Below are 22,913 nucleotides of genomic sequence, written 5' to 3'. Positions count from 1 at the left end.
GGGATGCCTTGGTCAGCCCTGGTCTTATGACTTCCACCTTCGAGCCTTAGCTGCTGTCATTGCTGCTTAGATGTTGTGAGAAATTGGGGCTTGTCTGTATTTTATTCCTTTTCAATTAATTCCTGAAGTTTTAGTTCTGACCCTTTCCATGGGCTCTATCCATAAAAAAACTGATTTCCATTCTATACCAGAAGATTGTTACTTCTTGCCCTCTTTCCTTCTCTGCTGATAAGGCCAGACATTCCATAGAGACAGAGAGAAGTGTGGGGATTTTTCTGGATCTCATATCCTCTTTCAGGGCTCAGACACTGCTTTTTACTTTGGCTTGAATTAGCAGGGCAAAAAGGCCTTGGTTTCCCTCCCTTTGCAAGTTCAGATATTTCCATGGTTTTTCACTAGTCTAGGGTCCATTACCTTCTGCTACCACCTCTCTACTAGAGGGTTCTTGGGCTGAGGCCAGGAGAATTTCTTCTCTCTCTTCTAGAATGGCTGTGCTGAGTACTGATGTGTAATGTAGTGCATGTGTTCCATTTTCCTGCAATTTTGCCTTACTCCTCAGAGTACCTATGCTTTCTTGCATGCCCGCCTTACTGCTTGTAATTTCCTTATAAATAAAGATGGCAACAAAGGAATACAATGAAATGGAAATGCCTTGATTACTTACTTACTGGTAGTCTTCATTAAAGTCCAACTCTCCCTTTTCTTAATCCTTATGTTAATTCGGCAGCTCCCCTTCCCACCCTGACTGTGTGACATTGTTGTCTTTAGTGTATGTAATGGGTGGGACTCTTTTACACTTCCTTATTAGGAGTAGGAGTTAAAAAATGATTGATTAGATAGGGCTTTCAGGGGTCTGTCTATGCAGGTGGATCACACCTCATAGATAAGGTATTGGATGAAGAGGAGTAAATTGTGAAGGAGGGCTCTGTGTAATGAAGATTCCCAATAATAAAATAAAAAATAGAAAAAGATGGACAGAATGTTGAACATTGACATTCGCCCTAGTCACAGATCTGGGCGGATGAGGGGTAATACCCCGAACCCGGTCCTAGGATGCCTGTTTCCGGTCCAGGGAAGACCTGGCCTGGTAGTTCAGGATGGACTGTTCCTATGGGGAGCAGGGTCAAAACTGACATACATACTGCTGTGTCCAAACTGGAATGGCATGGTGAGCAAAAAACGATGGATTTAGGCCCAGATCTCTGAACTGGGGATGAATGTTTGACAATGTTCGGCATTCCGTCCATCATCTTTTTGTGTTGTTCTAGTCACCCCAAGCCCCAAGTGAGGCGGGTATACTCAGACGTGGATCCTGTGCTAACTATGCACTGGATTCAAACTAGTTTGGCTAATCAGGGGTGATACCCCAAAACCGGTCCCAGGATGCTAGTTTCTGGTCCAGGAAGGACCTGGCCTGGCAGTTCAGGCTGGACTGCCTCCATGGGGTGCAGGGTCAAGACTGATATGGGTGAGTCCAAACAAGAATAGCATGGTGAGCAAAAACACTATTGATTTAGGCCCAGATCTATCTACTGGGGGTGAATGTGTGACAATGTTCAGAATTCAGTCCGTCATCTTTTTTGTGCAATTACCAATAATTAATCAAAGCGTTACATATTTTCTGATGATGCATTAATAGTGGTCCAGACAAAGACTACTAATTCTCAATTTGCAATGATGTGTACAGTAAAATGTTCATTGCATTAAACATTTGAATTGGTTGGTGTATCTACTGCAGAAAGAATGTTTGTTATTTACAGAAGATCGATAAACAGCCAATAGGATATTACCTTATCAATAAGTGCACTTTTTTCTGATTTGGCGGAGGTGATCTCTTTTTCAAAGTTAATCAAAGAAACCTGTTGGACTTCTACAGTATCTCGAAGGGCTTCTTTCTCGGCAGACACAGTCCCTATATTCTGCTCCAACTCCTCCATATGCCTCTGAAGGTTTTTTTTCTCCTCTGCCCAAATCCCCCTCTCAGCCTCAAGAGTTGCTTCATGGTTTTCTTTACACTGCTCTGCATTTGTAACTTGTTGCTGCAACATGATAATTGTTTGGGTTGTCTCGCTGATTTTGTTCTCCCATTTTATATTTTCTTTGAACAATTTCTCATTAGAAGACTGTAAATGTGTGTTCTTGCTTTGGGTTTCCCTCAATTGCTGTAGCAACTGAGTCTTATCTTGTTCCAAACAGTCTATTTGACTAACCAGATTATCCCCTTTGGATTTCAGAGTTTCCTGCTCATTATGGAAACGCTCCAATTCAGCACTCATGTTTTTGACTTGCAACTTCAACGAGGATATATAGGATTTGGACTCCTCCTCATCATTGAATTTTCCCTGGATACTTTTCTCAAGTTTTTCTGACATGAGTGACTGACTTATTTCTAACTCAGATATTTTTGTGTGAGTTTGCTCTAGTTCTCTGTGTACCAGCTGTTTTTCCTCTCGGATGGCAACAAGTTCCAACCCCACTTGTTTTAACTTTTCATTTAGGTCTTCTTTTTCGGCCTGTAATGTTTCTGCTTCTTCTTTGTAAGTTTGAGTCTTAATATTCAAATGTTTATTATTTTCCTCAGAAGCGTGCAAGTCTCTTTCAAGGCTTTCTAGTTTAGCCAGAAGAGTGTTTACTTTCTGTTCAGTTTCTTGACATGTTTTACTCAACTGTAGGCTATCCTTTTCATTAGATTCTTGGAGTATGGTCAAATCGTCAATTACACGTTGCATTTTTGCTACTTGTTCCTGTGTACAAGTCAGTTTCAATTCAATATCACCTTTAATCTCCAGTGCACATTCAAGAGACTTGGAAAGTTTAGCAATTTCTGATTCTGACTCAATCAACTTTGACCTCAAAGTTTCAGATGTCTGTGAAAGCAAATCTATGTCCTTATTCTTCTCCCTTACTTGATTGCGTACCTCTTCTATCTGTAAGGTATGCATCTCTGCATTCTTCTCAAATTCCTTCTGAAGATGTAAGAGACTATCATTTTCTTTCATTTGTTTGTTTAAGTCATCCAACAGAGACTTTGATTTATATAGCACATCACTTTTCTCCTGTTCAGATTGTTCTAACAATTGAGAGAGGTTCAAATGAGAGGCTTTTAATTTAGATACCTTTTCTTCTGTGTGTTGTAGCTCTTTAATCAAACCTTCATTTCTAATTCTCTCAGACTCGTGATCAGAGGCCAGATCTTTCTGCTTTTTCATTAGGTCATCTTTCATTGCTTTCAAGTTGTCAACCTCTTGTTTGGAAGCCTCAGTCTGAATTATTAGTTGTTCTACATTTTCTTCAAGACTTTTGACTTTGTCCTGAAGCAAGTCTACCTTCCTTTGACTAAAGTTAAGTTTTCCAATCAAATCCTCTTTTTCCTTCTCAATGGACACCATCTGCAATTTCAGGGCTTCATTGCAACTCCTAATGTCAGTAACTTCTTCATGGGATGAGGTTAGCCTTAGTTCAACATCTCCTTTTTCAGAAAGCATGGTTTCAAGGGCACTGGAGAGTCTTGAGATTTCAGCTTCAGACTCATTCAGCCTGGCTTTTAAAGTTTCAGAGGTTTGCAAAAGCAATTCCTTTTCCACATTAAGGTTTCTTACCTCGTTTTGGAATTCTTCCAACTGTAATGTCTTCATGTCTGTGTTCTTTTGATCTTCCTCTCTAAGATGAACCAGTTTGCTTTGTTCTTCATTTAACTTGCTTAACTCTTTTAATTTATTTTCCAGTGATGATATTACGGTATTAGATTCCTTTATCATTCTAATCTTTTCCTGTTCATGTTGTTGAATGATTAATGAAATGTTTTCTTGAGATGCTCCAGCTTGAGATGCTTGCTCTCGCGTTTGTTGTAGCTCTTTTTTTAGAACCTCATTCTTTGTTCTGACTGCTTCAAGTTCGAAATTCAGGCCCTCCAGCTTTTTAATCATCTCTTCCTTCAGCTCTTTTAAGCTTTCTACCTCCTCTTTGGTGCTTTCTAGCTGAATAATTAAGTCTTCTAGACTTTCATCTGCCATGACCCCGTTTCTTTCAAGACTCTCAATTTTGTCCCTAAGGGAGTCTGCTGCCCACTCACTCTGTTTCAACTTTTCAATCATAAGCTGTTTTTCTTTCTCAATACATGCAATCTGCAACGTTAAGTCTTCAATGCGCATTTTCATATGGGCCACTTCGTCGTTGGATGATTTGAGTTTTGTTTCAATGTCACTCCTTTCAGTGACTGTGCATTCCAATTCACTGGAAAGTCTTGAAACTTCAGATTCAGATGCGCTTAGCTTTGCTTGTAACGTTTCAGAATTCTGCAAATGTAATTGTTTTTCTTCTTTCAACTGTTGATTTTGATTTAAGAGTTCTTCAATCCTTGTGATTTGCATTACAGCATTCTTATCAAATTCCTTCTTGATAAGCATAATATTATCTCCTTCTACCAGTTGCTTGTTTAATTCTTCTATCTGCGTTTGCAGTGATGAAACTGAAGATGTGGAGTCGGTAAGCATTTGAATCTTTTCTTTTTCATACTGTTCTAACATTTTAACTGTGTGTGATTTGAAGACTTCTAAATCATTGACTTGTCCTTGAGATTGATCCAGTTCTTTGATTAAACTCGCATGCTTTGTTTTGATTGTGTGAAGTTCAAATTCCAAATCTTTAAGCTTTTTTGTCATATCATTATTCAGGGTTTTTAAGTTCTCTGCTTCCTCTTTGGAACTTTCAGCCTGAATAATTGCATCTTCCAAATTTTCCTCAGATAGGAGCATATTTCTCTCAAGATTCTCAATTTTGTCCTGCAGAACATCGGTTTTCCGTTGACTCCGTTTCAGATTTTCAATCATGTCCTTGTTGTCTTTCTCTTTTGATTCTATTTGTATCTTCAGATCCTCAACCGTAGATTGCATGCAAAATGTTTCTTCTTGAACAGAGGTAAGTCTCATCTCAAGTTGACTTCTTTCACAAAGTGAACATTCAATAGCTTTAGAAAGTCTTGCGATTTCAGATTCAGAGTCAGCCAGCCTAGCTTTTAGAGTTTCAGAGTCGTTTAAGAGCCTTCCTTTTTCTTCATTTAAGTATTCTATGTTGCTTTGGAGTTCTTCATTTTGTAAGCGCTGCATCCCAGTTCTTCTTTCAAGGTCTTGATTGAGACGAATAAGATTGTTCTTTTCAGACACTTCTTGTAAATCTTTCAACTGAGTCTGCAATGACGAAACTGAAGTGCTTGACTCCTCTATTAATTTAGCCTTTTCGGCTTCATGCTTTACCATAATGTTTGCAATTTTCAATTGAGAGGCTTCAAATTCAGATAGTTGTTTTAGGGTTTGCTGAAGTTCTTTGTTTAGCTCTTCCTTTTCAGCTCTAAGCGTATTAACATCCAAATTAATACATGTTTCAGTCTGGTCTTCTTTTAAACCACCTTCTGTCTCCTCCATTCCTGGTTCAGCTGGAACAATCACAATACCTCTTTCAAGACGTTTGATTTTGTCCTTAAGTAAGTCTGTTTTTTTTTCATTTTGTTTCAGTTTTTCAATTAGATGACGCTTCTTTTTCTCATCAGACTCTATATGGAGTTTAAGTTTTTCTATGCCACTCCGCATTTGAGCTACCTCTTCCTGGGTAGAGGTCAATTGAGATATAATTTCACATTTTTCAGTAAGAACGCATTTCAATGACTGACACAGTCTGGAGTTTTCTGCCTCTGATTCATCAAGCTTAATCTGTAAATTTTCAGTTGTCTTGATAAGTAGCTCTTTTTCTCCCATTAGCTGTCCTAATCGGTTTTGGAGTTCTTCCTGCATTAATGTCTGCATCTTTGTATTCTTTTCAAATTCCAGCTTGAGGAGGCTCTTTTCAAACAGTTCGTCTTGTAAAACTTTAACCTGACTTTGCAACTGTGAAACAATACATTTGGATTCCTCAAGCATATTTTCCTGTTTGTCTTCATGCTTTTCCAAAATGTCTGCAATGGTTAATTTAGAGGTTTCTAATTCAGATATGTTTTCCTTTATTTTCTGCAGCTCTGCATTCAACTCTTCATTTTTGGCTCTGTAGGCAGTACATTCCAAATTCAACGCCTGTGTCTTTGCAGTCATGTCTCCATTGAAAGATTGTAGGCTATCTATCTCTATTTGGGAAGCCTTAACTTGAACTTTCATATTTTCTAGATTCTCCTCCGATATTTCTAAGCCATGCTGTAGACTTTCAACTTTATCTTGAAGAGAGCTTGATATCTGCTCACTCTCATTCAGTTTTTCACCGAGGAGCTTTTTTTCACTCTCATGAGTCTCTACACATATTTTCATTGTTTCCATGGCATTCTTCAACTGAGCTACTTCTCCTTCAGTAAAACTCAATTTTGAGGCAATTTCCATTTTTTCTTTAAGTATGAGCTCAAAAGATGTTGAAAATTGTAAATTTTCACATTCCAACTCACTTATCCTTTTCTTCAGAACTTCAGAAGCCTTTAAAAGCATTTCTGTCTCTTCAGTTAGCACTTTAATCTGGTTTTCGGAATTTTCAGTCTGTACTGTGTGCACATCTGTGTTATTTTCAAATTCCTGTGTGACACGCAGGACATTCCTATTTTCTACAGTTAATTGACTTGCACTACATTCCTTGGCCTGGAAAGCTTTATGTGTCTTGATCTCTGCTTCTAGTATCTTAATAAACTCACTAGAATCTACTTTCCAAGATTCAAGCTCTTTCACTTTTTCCTTTAGTTTCTGATGCATTTGACCCAATTCGTCATGTTCCTCAGCTAAGCTACAAAGTTCTTGATGGAGTTGATTTTTCTCAGCTGTAACTGAAGTGAGCTTCTCTTCTATGCTAGAAAGGAGCTTAGACTTATTATCATTTTCATTTTGTAATTTCTGATTCTTAACATGAAGCTCCTCAAAATCAGCTTCCAATGCAAGAGTATGATTTTCAATGTTTGCTTTTTCTGACTTTGTCCTCTTAAGTTCATTTTCTATTTGTAAGTATTTTTCATTCCAGTCTCCTTTCGACCCTTCTGAATTGCTGAGCATCTCTCTGGCTTCAGTGAGCTGGACTTTATACATTTCTAATTCAGATGTCAGGGCCACAATGTTATTTCGAAGATCAATTATACTATAAGAAAGCTGCTCATTTTCAGATGACATTGATAGAAGACTTTTGTTTTCATTTTCTAGTTCAAGAATTTTTCTTTCCAGTTGTAATATTGTACTAACCTTTGCATCCAGTTCCATCTGGTTTGCATCAAGCCTTGAAAATAAATCTTTATTTTCAATGAGATTTTTACTGGAAGAATGCTGCAAATCAGTTAGGAGATTTTCAGCGATTACCTTGTGCTCCTCAATAAGAACAGGTGATGAAGACTTGCGATTGATATTCATGAACACGGTGCTGCAGTCTGAAGAGTTTTTACTATTTTGTTTCACTGCACTACATTCTTCTTGCTTAACATGATTTTGCAAAATCAGAGTCGTCGACCTATTTTCAACCTCTGTGTTCATAACTTCAGAGAGCAACAGATCCTTTAGAGCAGCATTTCTCTCATAAGTACGATGATGTGGAATGCCATGACTTTCTGGTTTGAAGTTAATATGAGACGTCTGAAACATAACAAATGCAGACTGCTTTTATTGGCAGGAAATATTGTGGGTGGGGGGACATTTTTAAAGTAGTACATTTAACAATTATTCACAACATTTAAGAAAATCATTACTTTAGTTAAAAGGTGCCACTGTCACAGTCTTTCTTTTCACTAAAGCTACTGAACTACTGAAATGCTATCCTTGCTAATAAGGATATCCCTGTCTATTACTGGCGGTCCCCTACATTTTTTAATTTTCTGGAGCCCTAAGTTTTTGTTTTTTGGTGTGGACGGAGGCCTGTTAAACCAGCTTCAGCCCCTGCACAGCCTATGTAAAACAGAATTTTCCTTCTCTTTCAACGAGCCCCCAATACAAGACTGGCCTGAAATGTATTAGTCTACTGGTGACATCAATGATAAGTGCTATAACATTAACCATCAGATCAACATTCGCTGGCTGCATTGGTACAGATCAACATGCAAGTGTTGAATTATGTGGTCTTTGGTGAATTACATTTTTTGATATTGCTTAGGGTACCAAACTGAAGCAGTTTGCAATTTCCCAAATGCATTGCGAAGAATGGCCTGGTGACCGCTAGTAAGTTCATATTTGCTGCATTTTTGCCTGAATCACACAACTAAGGAGATTAATTGTAAATAGCTATTCAACTTTTGGTTGTATAACAAATGAATAAGTTACTTACCTTCGGTAACGCCTTATCTGGAAGAGACTAGATCTTGCCGTAGATTCCTTACCTTTGAATTATCCCCAGGCGCCAGACTGGATGCAGAAATTCTTAGGCAGTAGATGGTGCTGAGCAACTCCGTAACTACGTCATCCACCAGTTGTGATGTCATCAGAGTACATATAAGCCCTCCACTGATGCACTGATGTCAGTTTCTTCAGCGACTACTTTCCGTGCTAAATCGTGGGGCCACATATAGAAAACGCTTTGTAAATAGTGTGCCCAAAAAAAACCCACTAATATTTATTTTTGTTTGTTTGACTTGTACTTTGTTTTTTTACCAACAAAAGGCACAAGAGAATAGATAATAGAAGGAATCTGGAGGAAAAGGAGAATCAATTCACAGAGCAGGGAGGATGGGTGGGTTGGTAAGGAATCTGCAGCTCAATCTAGTCTATACCATTTATGGCGTTACCAAAAGGTAAGTAACTTAGTCATCTGACATAGACGTCAAGCCACAGATTCCTTAATTTTGAATGAGATACAAAAGCCAGAGGGGGGACCTGCAAACCGATTCTAAGAAAAATCTCCAACGAGGCTATACGGTCTGCATAAGAAAGAGAGAGAGAGAGAGAGAGAGAGAGAGAGACCGCTAGCCAGTAAGGGAGGGTGGGAATGAAAACATCCCACCAGAATCCCGGACGGAACTGAACCCCGAGCAGTACAAAAATATGGTGAAACAATATGGCAGTAGGATAAGACGAGTGGGAAGAACTCTCCATATAAACATAGCACTACAACGCCCCACAAAAAGTCAACCGGCCGGAGAGACTGAGGCGGAAGGCTAAGGCCAATAGCTAAAACTACTGGGCCAAAGCTCCTAGTCATAGAACTATGTAATGCAGAGAACACCAACCAATAGCTTAAGAAAAGCAAAGCAAGAAAACAAAAATCATGGATATAGACCACATGAGGTAAAAGAAACACTTCAAGAACTATGCAAAGCAAACAAAAAGAAAAGAAGGTATAAAACATACAAATAGATAGGTATGCATATATATAGATAGGCATGAAAATACACACACAAAAAAAATGACACTGTACAATTTAGTGTGCCCAAGAAGGGAACATACAAACGACCACAACAGCAGCCATGGGCCAAGGTGAAACAGCAGCAAGCTGGAAAATAGCTAGCTTGCCCTATCTCAAAGGAGAGGGTTGGGTGGAATTCACACATCCCGGAAAGCCAACTGCGCAGAAAGCTACAGCACTAACTACTGAACAGGTACGATTAGGCAGTCGAGAGACAATTGAAAAGAAAAGCGAAGGGAGAAACAACTCCACTAGAATACAGAAATAAAGACCCCAATGGAGAACTGGAAAAAGGGTCGAAATTAACAGATCACACACAGGGGAGGTTTACTCTGATAACTGGTCCTCTTCGCAAAAGAAAATAGAATTAGAAGACCAAGGCCAGAAGTGAAAGTCCAGCCAAAGAGCCAGTGTAAAAAATTAAGTAAAAGATGGAAAGGCAGTGCCCACAGCCTAACAAGCATGAAGGTCAGACGCAAAAGAAAGTCCTTGTGAGTACAAGACATCCTGTGCCCATCCAACAAGCCAAGGAACAAGGTGAGTGAAGATTCTAACGTCACCCAAGATCGTACTTGGTATGCTTATTTGTACAAGGGAAACAAACCCCCCCCCAAACAGGTTAGAACTGCAACTGCGCTGGCAAGAAGAGAAGGAAACTCCTGGGAAAATAATCCCTAGGGATCCCAAACATCCATACGAACCAACCCAGAGTGGATGGGAAAGGAACCCATGTCCAAGAAGCTCTCAAGATGAAAAATAGCCCTAACCCCCATAAAAGGTAGAAGGTACATCTGAAGAACAGCCAGGGCACTAACCAAACATTGGGGTAGGTATTGGAGGATTCATGGAAACGTCTCCAATAAAAACATGTAAGCAATCGCAGCTTTGCGCAAGGCAGAGGCAGAGAAAAAACTGCCATGCAAAGGCAAGAGGTAGGACAGCCAAGTAGGCCACCCATGCCAAGATACCGACAAGGTATGTCTGCAAGGAACATAAGAGAGAAAAGAGAGAGGGCATGAACCTGTCTTGTCCGTGTATCGTAAGAACTAGCACAAGGAGTGCTATCGCTTGAATAGAGAAAGAAGGACCACCACTTAGGGCAGGATCAGACAATGTACCCAAGGCAAAGGATCATGCTCCTCCCCTTGCATCTGCTAGGAAAGAAGGGTACAGACAGAATGGAAGGAAAGGAATCCCTAGTTGATTGTTCCCTAGAGGAACAATCAACTAGTGTCAAAAACATATGGAGGAATGCGCTTTCCAAACTGTGTGTCCCGACACAGTACTGTGTGCCTGCAAAGGGTGGGTGTGTCGCGGCATGACACTGGTATAATTAAGAGACATTCCTTTGAAAGAGTGTCAGCAAAGTGTGGGCTCCGAGACACTCTGCTCCACGGGGGCCGGGCTATTCACAACAAAGACTAATTAACAAGTAAATGCAGGGGCTTGACACAGGGCCCCCCCCCCCCAACCCAGCCCCTGCAGTGCGGGGGAGGGATGGGGTTGCCCTTATCACAGAACTCAGGCCTCAGAGCTATAACGACGACTCTCTGCACGCACTGGCACTGTTTTGTACACACAACTCTTGCTGAAAACCTGTTTCACCGACTACTTTGCGGAATTGCGAAGATGAATGACTTACTAAGGTGGTGAAGCAATCTATGGACTCTTTATTTGTGATATGTTTTTGTTTACATGAGACTGACGGGTTAGCTAAAGTTAAAAAGATTGCAAATTTATTTACACACTCTCTCCCGAACCTGTCCCTTGGAGCAGCCCCACGCAGAACCTTCCTGGCTAATTCTGTTGACTCCGGATGAGCACGGGACACCCAACGGATGGAACTTGTTTTCCCAAGCCCCCGGGAAGCAGGTTTACAAAGATGCACCTATCGAGTGCGGAACCCTTGGACCCGTGTGTCATAAAGTAGGCATCTGAGAGCTTAACACCGGGGCACAGGCCTTAAAAGTCGTGTTCCCCCTTCCATTTGCCATCAGTGCACGTTTACGTGTATGCGATACGATACACAAGGCTGCCGGCTGTTCTGGAAAACTCTTCTATGTGCCTAGCGCTTAATATTAGCTTTCAAGCGCTCGCATTGTAGGCAGGAAAGGAACTGCGACACGAGTAGACACAGTGACGGTGCACAAAATAACAACATTGATGTCAAATTGAAACCTGGAATTACATCTTTATCCAGGTTCACTGTCATTGACACAGACACAAGCTTCTATCTAGGAATCGATCACAGTAGCATGTGAATCTCAACCTCCAGGGGGCCCCCTTGGCACCGCACTTCCACTAGACAGCTCCAGATTGAGTTCGGAGGGGGCCCCTCCACGTACCCTGCAGGGGGGGAGGCTCAATTTTCGTTACGACATTGAGTAAATGGTCTTTCAAAGATCTGCGAAGTACTCAGGTGTGGCTGTGTGTGTGTTAGGGAAGGAGGGGTGAGGTGACAGAGGGTGACAGACGGAGGGACGGAGACAGAGGGACAGAGACAGAGGGACAGAGACAGAGGGACAGAGACAGAGGGACAGAGACAGAGGGACAGAGACAGAGGGACAGAGACAGAGGGACAGAGACAGAGGGAGGGAGACAGGGAGAGGGAGGGAGAGGGAGACAGAGGGAGAGGGAGGGAGAGGGAGGGAGAGGGAGAGGGAGGGAGAGGGAGGGAGAGGGAGGGAGAGGGAGGGAGAGGGAGGGAGAGGGAGACAGAGGGAGAGGGAGGGAGAGGGAGGGAGAGGGAGACAGAGGGAGAGGGAGACAGAGGGAGAAGGAGACAGGGAGAGGGAGACAGGGAGAGGGAGACAGGGAGACGGAGACAGAGGGACGGAGACAGAGGGACGGAGACAGAGGGACGGAGACAGAGGGAGGGAGACAGAGGGAGGGAGACAGAGGGAGGGAGACAGAGGGAGGGAGACAGAGGGAGGGAGACAGAGGGAGGGAGACAGAGGGAGGAAGACAGAGGGAGGTAGACAGAGGGAGGTAGACAGAGGGAGGGAGGGAGACAGACGGAGGGAGGGAGGGAGGGAGGCAGAGGGAGGGAGGGAGAGAGACAGAGGAAGGGAGGGAGACATACAGAGAGAGGGAGACATACAGAGGGAGACAGAGGGAGAGGGAAACCGTGGGAGAGAGAGAAAGAGAGGGAGGGAGTCCGGGGTATACAGAGAGAGGGAGACGGAGGGAGACAGACAGAGGAAGGGAGACAGAGAGAGAGAGGGAGACAGAGAGAGAGAGGGAGACAGAGAGAGAGAGGGAGGCAGAGAGAGAGAGGGAGGCAGAGAGAGAGAGGGAGGCAGAGAGAGAGAGGGCGGCAGAGAGAGAGAGGGCGACAGAGAGAGAGGGCGACAGAGAGAGAGGGCGACAGAGAGAGAGGGCGACAGAGAGAGAGGGCGACAGAGAGAGAGGGCGACAGAGAGAGAGGGCGACAGAGAGAGAGAGGGCGACAGAGAGAGAGGGCGACAGAGAGAGGGCGACAGAGAGAGAGGGCGACAGAGAGAGAGGGCGACAGAGAGAGAGGGCGACAGAGAGAGAGGGCGACAGAGAGAGAGGGCGACAGAGAGAGAGGGCGAAAGAGAGAGAGGGCGAAAGAGGGAGGGAGACAGAGGGAGGAGGCAGAGGGAGACAGAGGTAATGAGGAGGATACAGGAAATGAGAGGGAGACAGAGAGGGAGGGAGACCGATGGAAGGAGACCGATGGAGGGAGACCGATGGAGGGAGACCGAGGGAGGGAGACCGAGGGAGGGAGACCGAGGGAGGGAGACAGAGGGAGGGAGACAGAGGGAGGGAGACAGAGGGAGGGAGACAGAGGGAGGGAGACCGAGGGATGGAGGGAGACAGATGGAGGGAGACAGAGGGAGAGAGACAGAGAGACAGACAGACCTTACACCCAGTTTTGCCGGTCACTGTCTTTGTTAGAGCTGATTCACAATTGCTTTAGTAACCTTCCTGTTTTATCAAATTTGCTTGAAAATGCACCATTTGCCCACTTTTTTTCCAAAATTTTCTTCCGGGGGGCGAACCCCCCCCCTGAACCCCCCTTAGGTGGGTCTGGATTTCTCGCTACGATCGCTACACTGCCTTACTGTGTCCCAAAAAGATGCATCTCCAAAAAGCGTGTCACCAACATAACAAGTTTGGAAAGCTGTGATGTAAGGCATACAGACAAAGTACCCTGTCCGATAGGCAGCAAGGCAAAAGTGCATCTGTACAATACCATGAAAACAAACCAATCAGAACTTGGGTAGAAAGGAAAGAACACTGTACAGCCACCTGCGCAGAAACCAAACAGGGTCAGAAATTAAGACCACACAGAAGGAAATGCAAGGGACCATTGCCAGCCCAACCGAAGACGGTGGGGAAGAAAAGGATGGTATGGCAATCAGGTAATAAGATTTTCCTCCACTCAGACGATCCTAAAAACGTCTTAAAACAGAGTCCGCTTGCCAGCCAAACAGATATTGACCATCAAAAGGCATGTCCACCAAGGCGGACTGACCAGCCTCAGAGAAGCTGGAGGTACGCAGCCAAGCACGGAGGCAAAGAGCTATTGAAAGGGCTATGGCCTGTCTAATCTGTGGTATCCAGAAAGAGTATCCCGGGAGTCATCAGGGACGGAGAGAAGGCGGGAGACCGAATCCCACAAAAGTTAAGAAAAATGGCCCAAAGCACAAGCCTTATTAACTGGCAATAAAGCGGAGCTGGTAGCAGAAAAGAGATATTGATCAAAGGCATCCAGCCCTTTAGACTCCCTGTCCGGAAAGACTTCAGGCATGGTGCTGATGTTGGGGGAGGCTGTAGCAGCCTGCATCACAACGTTGTGTGGAGTAGGCTGCCTGGAAAGGGAGAGAGGGTCTCCAGGGGCAGGATGGTGCCTATGACCTATAGACCGGTGCAAGGAGGCCATTAAAAAGAGTTTAGGCCAATTACCCAACAGAATATGAAAGAGGGCTTCACTGAAGTGAAGCACAGGCTCAGTTCTCAAATGGACCTGCTCAAGCACCCCAAGTAGGGGATCAATGGCCACTTCCACAGCAGGAAGCTACGCCCTCAGAAATACATCAACTCGCCACAAAAGCGGAGCAAAAGCTGAGCTAGCCTCCGAAGCGAGGCAAGGAGGAGAAAACAGGCCAGAAGATGGGGAAGAATCAAGGCCACTAGCGCCAGTAAGGGCAGAAACCCAAGGAATCTCCAGAGGATGTTTAGTCATCTCATCACCCACATCATCAAAGTACCTCTGTTCCAAGGAGAAAATAGCATGTGCCTCATACGAAAAAGGAGGAAGGGGGGTACAAAGAGCACTGTTCCACCGACTCCGTTCCTAACATAGACACCTCAGTGGCAGAAAGTCAAGACAAAGAAGGGGCGACCGGTGCAGCTGATGCTGAAATCAGCGGATCCAACACAGGTGTCACAAATGGGAACCCCCAAAGGGCTGTGCACCGGAGCCATGGGGGAGTCGATCACGAATTCGGAGGGCCTTGCTGAACCGAGGGAGGTCCCATAGGTTTGAAGTCAGTCATGCCTCACTAACCTCCTTGGGGCCGAGAAAAGCACAAGCAGTGGAAACCAAAAATGCCATGAAAGGAGAAATAGTATTACCTCACCTGAGCCATATTCACCTGGGCAGACACTCGCTCCGACATCAGAGGAATAGGAGTTGAGTCAGGGACATAGCACATATGCAGTAAAGTTTGGAAAGGCACGGTGCCGGCCGCCTATGGTGTGACTTTCCAGGCGGCAGCGATGACGAAGGACTCCGGGTGCTGGTCCTCGATCGGTCCTCAGAAGTGGAAGAGGACCATTGCCATAGACAAGGGCCCATCGACCACCGTGCCGCTAATAGTGTCATGTGGCCCTATTGAATCGCCAACGAGCGAAGCTTAAGGCATGAGTCGCACACGGTTTCTTGTCCTAGGCAAAACATGGCCAGAGGTACCACTTTACAGATCCATGTAGAAGCTTGGAAGGGAACAAACTGACATCAGCGTGTCACAAGATGCTTCTCGATAGACTGAGGAACATTGGTATTGGGGGTCTGGCACTAGCTTGGATAACATCCTTGCTGAAGGATAGATATCAGAAAATATGGATTCCACCTATTGTAGCCCCCATGCCCAACTTGAAGGTAGGAGTCCCTCAGGGCTCTAACCTGAGGCCGACTCTTTTCAATTTATATATGTCTCCTCTAGCATCTCTGGCTGAAGCGAATTGCGCCAGGATAATCTCATATGCGGACGATACTCAGCTGATCTTTTCTTGCGACAAAGGTGCTGACTTTGACAGGGACACAATAAGATCCTGACTCACAAAGGTTTTTAAATGTCTGAAGATAAACCAGCTTGAACGCAACCCTGACAAATCAGAGATTGTTTTCTTTGGCCTGCCTTCTGTGAACAACTGGAGTTCATGGTGGCAGAAGGAATTGTTCCCCCCAAGCGTTGCCCAAACCACGGTTAAAAACATTCGTGTCTACAATGAGACCTCAAGTCCAGGCCCTGGTGGATACTTGTTTTGGCATACTTCGCATGCTTAAAAAATTCCATCCGCCTGACTCCAGGAAGATGGTGGTTCAGGCTTTGATGACATCTAGATTAGATTATGCCAATGTCCTTTACTTGGGCCTGCCGAGTTACTTCCTCCAGTGCCTCCAGGTGGTACAAAACTCAGCTGCAGGGCGATTTTAGGCTGAAACCCAAGTCTCATATGGCCCCTTATCTGAAGGCCTTACACTGGCTTCCAGTGCAGGATCGGATAAAGTTTAAGGCCATGGTAATTTTCTTTAAAGTCCTCCATGGAAAGGGAATTGGTTACCTCAGAAGACGCTACAAAAAACAAGATAAGGGAGTGAAGAGGTAGTGTCCTGCGTGGACACTGGAGGTGGATACGTCCTCCTCTAGAAATTTGAACAAAACATAGCAGTCCACCTTGAAGGAGGTGCAAAAGAGTGTGTTTCCTATCTTGGTAGGGGGCACACAGTGTTTGCTTGAATACCCCTCACACACCAAAAGGGCCCTTGGCGTCATGCTTCATCATAGGGGTCTTCCCGCCGGGTTGCGGGACGGGCGTGCTTCAACCGGCAACTACGCGGGAGCACTGATCTCACAGTACTATGTGTGGTGTAAGGGTAGTGAGAGGAAGGGTGGATGCGAGAAGTGAATTAAAAAGGATCTGGCCTTGTGGGCTTAATAAACTTTAATAGGTCGTTGAGGCTGGTGCTGGTAAAAGGGGTGGTTCGGAGATGTCCTCCGTGTAATGTGCGGACACTCCTGATCAAGAAGACGTGCTTGTCGCTACGCATCCATCAGATCGCCTTTAAGGCTTTGACTCTGGCATACAAGGCTCTCCATGCGGTGGGAGCAAGGTATCTTCAAAACAGACTGGCTTTTTACCATCCTGCTCGTTCTCTGAGATCTGAATCCTTGCTCTTGGCGGCTGTTCCTCGTGTTAAGAGAGCGCGCCTGGGTGGCCGTTCCTTCAGCCTGTTGGCCCCACAGATGTGGAATTCGCTCCCGCTCCCTCTTAGGGGGGCGTCACGTCTGCTTGAGTTTAGGAGAGGTCTTAAGACCTGGTTGTTTTCTCAATAGTCCTGTTAGCAGTCCCCTCTTCTGTCTTATGTGCTTTCTGTTGTTTTTAATGTGTTATGTTATTGTGAATTAGTTCTCCTTACCCAAAGCGCCGGGACACTCTTTTTGAGTAACCGTTGCGCTATACAAAAGTATAAATAACATAACATAACATAACAAACATCGCGAAAATCATTCTCTTTTCGCCTGCATCCCCAAGGTACGCCTGTCGCCTAGGCAGGGTAAATCTTTTGGATTCCTGGATGGTCACGCATGGAACAAACTACCGGCCGCTTTGAAAGCAACTACTGATTTGACATCCTTTAAGAAACAGCTGAAAACCTGGCTCGTTAAGATTTAAGTTGGCCCCCTGTGCAGTCATGCATGAACCTCTAGCACCGGGACACTTCAAATGGAGTAGCTGTGCGCTTTATAAGCTCCGCTCATTCATTCATTTAGAGGAAAGCTTATATGGACTATGACAACGTCACATCTGGTGGACAATATCATTACAATCGCTCAACACCCTCTATCAACGCACAGAGGTACTGCTGTTGAAAAATGTAAGGATTCAGTCTGGCGCCTTGGGATAATTCAAAGGTAAGAAATCTGCGGCTAGACTTCTCTATCAGATTAAATGTTTTACACAGGGTAGGGTATTAACGGTACTTCAATCATACTGGCTCATGCTAATGGTACCAATGACCAATTAGGAATGTTAAAGTTCCATGGAGTCCCAAACACAAAAACATAGAGATTAGAAGGTTTAGCCTTTGTCTCTCGGGATCCAGTTAATTGATTTTAATCAGATAACCTAGTCAGAGTTGCTGAACTCAGCCTGCCTATCTGCGGTCTCTCTAATGGAGTCCTGGTTTTACTGAGGGGAGATGAATTCCTTTGTTGTTATTTTTTGCTGAAATGGTTCAATCATTAGGGCAAGGTTCTACTGGTTTAGCGAGAGCTATATGCTGTTCAATTTTTCCAGAAGACTGCTGTGATGCTTCAATGGCCACAAAAAAAAAAAATCTCACAGAATTTAGCATACATCAATCAGATGGTTGAAAAAGTGGATCTATCAAGGTCAAACCAGACTTACCATTTAATGAGGTGTGGAGCTGAATAAAGAAAAGAACGTGACTTCAAGTAAAGGCTTTCAATGCCTTTTTGCGACAAAGTACAGGTAAATCCGGATTAGCAAGCACTTGCCAGAAAAGGGCAACCTTACCATGGCTATAGTAAACTCGGCACCACCTTCTAGTGACCCCGCCATCCCCTGCCCCAAGACACAGCGACTGGTGAATGACAATTGATCTGCTCCTTTGACAGGCATGCAATCAGGCGCACAGTGAGTCAATCCATCTGCTCTGAAAAGCAAGTATGGAGACTCTTTAACATCAGGTTTAGAGGAGGGAGGAGGCCTGTTGACGAACACTAATCACAGTGGCTCGAGGAACCGTCTCAGAAATGTGGTTTTCCACCACAATGGTCAAACAGGGGTAAAGTAGGAAGGCAGGGTGTATTTTTGAGAGGGGTGAGGCCAAAATGGGTCAGCCGCCAGTAGGAGTACAAATTGAGAAACAACCTATTAGCTATCAAGACAACATTTAGCAATTAGCAGCAACTTCCCACTTATCATACAGAAAGACTGATTGGGGGGGAAATGTGGAATGGTGGATAGTGGGTGGTGGAAGTGGATGTCTAATACCATCAGTTGTTTCTTCCTAGGCAAATTGGGCTGCAGGCTACATAGGATTGGGCAGTGGTAGAGATACACAGGGAGAAAGGCAGCATAGATGAAGGATAGTTGTCAAATACCCTTCTTTTCTCTTTCCAGTCATATATGAGCACCCAGTCCTAATATTACCTATAATTCCATCCACAACACCACCAGGAACCTTCCCTAGTAGTAACTCTCTTGAAATTCAAAAAACTAAAATATATTGTCATTGAGACTTTGGAACCCTTGAACAAGAAAGTAAATACCTAGGTAGAATACTAGAATGTAGGAACTAGTCTATATATGGAGGATCTAGGGCTACCCTATCTCACAACAAGTGAAATGAGAAGGAACTGAGGCGCTATAGTTCACATTTACATGCAATAAAGGTTCCTTTTGAAGTCAAACCTCTGTATCAAGTGCTTCAGTGGCCTGCATAAATCTTGATCTGAAGCAAGAAGAGAGCCTACATTGCCTGACTGAAGTAACCGGGAAGATGTCCCAACCTCCAGCATGAATCAATCCTTGGTCCCAAAAGAACGGAAGTCATCAGCTTGATTAATCCACTGAGACAGACTAATTAGGGTCTTCTGTGGAAGGTTATGAGTCTTCAGGGTAACATGCCTCATGAAAGAGTGAGTAAAAAGGTCAGGGCTCGGCAGTACCTGCTGACCAGTTAGAAGGATACCCTGTTCACTAGAGTGTTAATAAGATAACTTTCAAAACCTTTACCCGTTGTATTGGGAGACTTGATGTAACGTGAAGCACTAGAACATTTTGAATACCAATTGACTACAAAATAAGCGGGCCAAGTGACAAAGAAATCCTCAAACAGCATTTGTGGGATTCCAGTTGGCACAAATAATAGAAATATGTTGTGAAATGGTTTCCAGTGAAGGCAAAGTGCCTAAAATTTCTACTCCAGGCTGTTTCTTAAAAGAAACCACCCTGGTATATTAGTTTTGCATCACAAACTATTTCCTAGAATTTTAGCCTCTTGAGGGATAGAAGAAAAAGTTACTTACCTTCGGTAACAATCTTTCTGGTAGATACTCTATTTATCTATAGATTCCTCACCCTTGAATATCCGGGCCCTAGACTTGATCTGGAAACTGAGATAGGTCTCTGGGGCCAGCAGGGGGCTCTGGCTCAGTCTTGAAGCTGGAAGTGGAATTGGGGTGACCTGACACTCTATTTTAACAAAGTTTATTGAGGCAGGGATGAGAAGAAAACTGATGCAGAGCAACAAGCTTGAATAGCATGTTTTAGGAAGGCCTACAAATTTTCTTCAGGAAGGAAGGATGGTAGGACCAGTGAGTAATGTGTAGGTAGATAACCACCAGAAACATCATTAACTAAACTGAACTTCTTCGGTAAACAGCCATTAGTTCGTAGTCACACTTAGCATACCATTTACAATGCATGCATTACCACACATGCATTGTACAACGCAAAGTAATTACTATGCTTTTTTTTACTTCGCATGTGCAAATACAACGCTTGTCTTTACAAAGAAATTCGATGTAAAAGCATGTATGGTATGCTTTAACAACGAATTTCGTTGTAAAGGTATTCACTATCCATGTCGTTGTGAGGAAACTGAGGCTGTTTCCTCACAACGACGTGCACCGCCCATCGGAAATGACGTGAAGAAGGTCCCAGGAGGAGAGAGGAACCTTAAGGAGAGAGGGGTAAGGGGGATTTGGCATGGGGTGGGGGTTTATTTTTAACGGGTTTAGTGTAGTGTCGAGGAGTCGTGGGGTGTGGGATTATGCGTGGGGTGGGGTTTTTATTTTTTTAGGTTTTAGGGTAGTGTAGTGGTGTTTGTGTACTGTAGGGGGTCGTACTGTGCGTAGTGCTTTAGGGTTTAGGGTAGTGTAGTAATGTTTGTGTAGTGTAGGGGGTCGTGCTGGGCGTAGAGTTTTAGGGTTTGTCGTGCTGGGTAGTGTTTGAACGTAGGGACAGGACTGGGTCAGTGGGGTCGTGCTGGGGAAAGGGTTTTAGGGTAGTGTAGTAGTGTTTGTGTAGTGTAGAGCGTCGTGCTGGGTGTAGTGTTTTAGGGTTTAGTGTAGTGGTGTTTGTGTAGCGTAGGGGGTCATGTGGGGTAGTATTTTAGGGAAGTGTGGTGCTTGTGTAATGTAGGGGGTCGTGCTGGGGGTAGTGTTTTAGGGTTTAGGGTAGTGTAGTGGTGTTTGTGTAGTGTAGGGGGTCATGCGGGGTAGTATTTTAGGGTAGTGTGGTGCTTGTGTAATGTAGGGGGTCGTGCTGGGGGTTGTGTTTTAGGGTAGTGTAGGGGGTCGTGCTGGGTAGTGTTTTAGTGTAGGGACCGGACTGGGGTCGGGTCGTGCCTGGGGAAGTGTAGGGGGTCGTGCTTGGGGTAGTATGTTAGGTTAGTTTTGTGGTGTTTTTGTAGTGTAGGGGGTCGAGCTGGGGGTACTGGTTTAGGGTAGTGTTGTGTTGTATGTGTAGTGTAGTGTAGGGTAGTGTTTTAGGGTCTGGGGTAGTGTAGGGGGGGTCGAGCTGGGTAGTGTAAATGTAGTGAGAGGTCTGTCACTTACCTTAGAAACTTTTACCACAACTACACCTTTACTACACATGTTTCTGCGTTGTAATGGCATGCGTGATAAAGGCATAGTCCTGGTAAACGTTTTGCGTAGTAATGGTGTCTCGTAATTGTCAATGCATACTAATACACAAGTTGTAATGGTATGTGTTGTATTTGTACGCGTTGTAACGACTCATATTCAACTTCTTCTGATGGATTCTTCTTTGTGCAGATTCCTCAGCTTTGAATAGATTCCCAAGTTACGCTCCCCCCCTAGGAGGTGCATCTGAAGGAAATTTAAACAAGGAAATCCAGTAGGGCCAAGAGAGCAAAGTGGCTACCCCTCACCTCATAATCCCATAGTGATTGACAAAGGTGTGGAGGTAAGTCTAAGTCGCTGCTATTCATATAACTGCCATTGAAACACCACTAGCCAAGGCCCCAGTAGAGGAGTTTGCATTGGTGGCATCTAGCTGGTCTTTCTTCCCCAGTGCTTAGCCGATCTTGATGCAGAGCAGAATTCAACAAGAACAACAAGTTACTTACCTCTGGTAACCCCTTATCTGGTAGAGACAATATCTAGTCGCAGATTGCTTACCTTTGAATTTCTCCAGGTGTCAGACTGGAGCCACAAAATGTTCGTACTCAACACCCCTGCGCGCCAGTAGGTGGCATCGATAGGCTCTGTGCAGCTGCGGCGTCCAAGCTAGAAATAACGTACGCATTACCTATATAGGAGCCACTTCGGCGCACTGACGTAAATTACGATGTTCCACACCAGAAGCGCGGAGTCATGAATTGCACAGACAATGGTGTCTCCATACTAGGGCACTGAAAAGGATCATCCCTGACCCTAGATATATGGCTGCAGGGTGGGGATGAAGGGTGGGTTGAAAAGGAATCTGCTGCTAGATATTGTCTCTACCTGATAAGGCGTTACCGGAGGTATGCAACTTGTTCATCTGATAGAGACTACTAGCCGAAGACTTCTTACCTTTTAATAGACACTTAAGGAATACCATCCCCGGCGGTGGGTCTGTGGACATATTTAAACTAGGAAGTCCTGCAGGGCCGACCAGCAAAATGCCCCATCTCTGCGGACCCAACTGTCCAGGCAGTATTGCTTGGTAAACGTGAGAGGGAAGCCCACGTTGCTGCCTGGAAGATATCAGGACTGGTATTACAGTGGATGCAGCTTGGGTCCGGTAGAAGGAGCTCCTAAGCCTTCAGGAGGCTGCTTCTTTGCCAACGCAGAGCAGATTGATGCAGAGAACGACCCATCGAGAGATGGTCAGTTTCTGCACCCCCAACCTTTCTTCACCCCAACATACCTGTTGGATCTGGCTTAGTATACAGTGCACACTTATTTAAGTGAAGCACCTTGCACTGATCCAGACACCCCTTATAGTGATTTTAGTGGTCTTAGACAACCATAGAATGCTCTATAAGTGGTAGCTGTAGAGAGCAGCTTTCAGGCTTAGTCCAGAAGGCGTGTTAGGCAGCTCGTTTTACCAGAACTAATCATATAAGTGTAGGTTAAACGAAAAAGAACCACAAAGCGTAGTTATATAGTTATATTTAGTATACACATTCATTAACACACTGGTATACATTATTTCAAAAGGAAACAGGTAAGCAAAAAGACACAGAGGTCTCCAGGGGGAGACCAAACCATACACTAAAGAAGTGGAATGTGAACTGCGACCGAAGTCCAGACTTGACTAAGAAGAGATGGGGACCCACG

General features: G+C 44.3%; 1 protein-coding gene across 1 annotated transcript in view; it reads right to left on the bottom strand.

Annotated features, from left to right (window-relative positions):
• The window catches only part of CENPF (centromere protein F), a 476,866-nt gene that overhangs the window by 220,928 nt on the left and 233,025 nt on the right, over positions 1–22,913 (bottom strand). The window contains exon 13 of the mRNA XM_086927898.1: positions 1,791–7,580. Coding sequence (XP_086784024.1) covers positions 1,791–7,580 — 5,790 coding nt within the window. The remainder of the gene's footprint in view (positions 1–1,790; positions 7,581–22,913) is intronic.

Source organism: Lissotriton vulgaris, chromosome 6 (genome assembly GCF_964263255.1).
Source record: "Lissotriton vulgaris chromosome 6, aLisVul1.2, whole genome shotgun sequence".
NCBI classification, from domain to species: Eukaryota; Metazoa; Chordata; class Amphibia; order Caudata; family Salamandridae; genus Lissotriton; species Lissotriton vulgaris.
The sequence above is the reverse complement of the archived record's forward strand: the minus strand, read 5'-3'. Positions and strand labels throughout refer to the sequence as shown.